Raw genomic sequence first — 1,466 nt, forward strand, 5'->3', positions numbered from 1 at the left:
CCCCTGTGACCCCGTGTCCTGCCGTGCCCCCCGTGTCCCTGTCCCCCTGTGATCCCGTGTCCTGCTGTGTCCCCCGTGTCCCTCTCCCCTTGTCCCCGGTGCTGGCTCTGAGTGTGTCCCCCTGCAGGGAGGGGGAGGCCTGGTGGGGGTCGCGGCGGGTCCTGGCCCGGGGGCTGCTGCTGCCGGGAGCGGCCGAGGCCTTTGCTGGCCCGGTGGCGGTGGCGGTGGCCGAGCTGGTGACGCGGCTGCGGCGGCTGAGGCGACGCCACCCTGGGGGGGTCGTGTCCGACATCGGCACTGAGTTCAACCGCTTCGGCCTCGAGGGTGAGGGGCGACCCTAAAGGGCAGGGACGCTCCCTCAGGGCTGTCCCATGTCCCCCATGTCCCACCCGTGTGCCCTGGGTCCCCTCTTCTCTGTCCTCCACCCGTGTCACTCGTGTCCCCATCCCCCACCGTATCACTGTCCCCCCTGTTCTTGTCCCTCCCCGTGTCCTGGCATCCCCCATGTCCTTGTCCCTGCTTCTGTCCCCTCTTCCCCCTTCCTGAGTGTCCCCTCCGTGCCCTGTCACCTGTGTCCCTGTCCCCCACCTGGATCTCTGTCCCTCTGTCCCCCACCTGTGTCCCTGTGTCTCCCCAAAGGGTCCCTCATGTCCCTCTCTAAGGCCTGCACCCCCCCGAGGCTGGAACCTCCCCCTACAGGGACCCTCCCTGTCCCCCCAAGGGACTCAACAAGTCCCCAGGTCCCCCATGTTCCCCAGTGTCCCCAGGGAATCTTGGGTTCCCCCATCCCACTGTCCCTGCGTCCCCGGGGTCTTCCATGGTCCCCAGGGTGCCCCAAGTCCCAGTGTCCCCCCCATATTCCCATCATCTCTGTGTGCCCATTGTCCCCATGTCCCCCTGTCCCCAGTGTCTCCCCATATTCCCATCATCCCCATGTCCCCCTGTCCCCAGGGTCCCCTATATTCCCAGGGTCCCCCCATGTTCCCAGGGTCTCCCATGGTCCCCAGGGTGCCCCATATCACCCATGTACCCCTGCCCCCTGTGTCCCCATGTCCCCAGTGTCCCCATGTCCCCAATGTCCCCATGTCCCCCCAGCCATCTCCTGGGTGCTGTTCTCCTCCCGCCTGGGCTGCCTGGAGGACAACGGGGACCCCGAGGCCACCGAGGCCACCGAGGGTGTGATCCGGTGTGTGGGGGCGGTGCTGGCACTGACCCTGGTGACGATGGCACTGCCCAGGCCCCTCCTGCGCCTCGTCCCCGCGCCCTGGGACGCCTTCTGCCGAGCGTGGGACCAGCTCTTCGCCTTCGGTGAGGGGACAGGGGACACTGCAGGGACACAAGGACATCCCCTGGGGACACAGGGACACCCACTGTGGACACGGGGACACCCACTGGGGAAACGGGGACATCCACTGGGGTCACAGGGACACCCACTGGGGACACGGGGACATCCACTGGGGACACGG

The 1,466-nt window shown here is 67.7% G+C and overlaps 1 protein-coding gene across 1 annotated transcript in view; it reads left to right on the top strand.

The window, feature by feature from the left end:
• LOC113960558 (25-hydroxyvitamin D-1 alpha hydroxylase, mitochondrial-like) overlaps window positions 1-1,466 on the top strand; it is a gene marked incomplete at its 3' end in the record, with an annotated part of 5,416 nt that overhangs the window by 3,130 nt on the left and 820 nt on the right. Inside the window, 2 exon segments of the mRNA XM_027670173.1 lie at window positions 128-324; window positions 1,096-1,308. Coding sequence (XP_027525974.1) covers window positions 128-324; window positions 1,096-1,308 — 410 coding nt within the window.

Source organism: Corapipo altera, unplaced genomic scaffold, assembly GCF_003945725.1.
Source record: "Corapipo altera isolate COAL_440 unplaced genomic scaffold, ASM394572v1 60933, whole genome shotgun sequence".
NCBI classification, from domain to species: Eukaryota; Metazoa; Chordata; class Aves; order Passeriformes; family Pipridae; genus Corapipo; species Corapipo altera.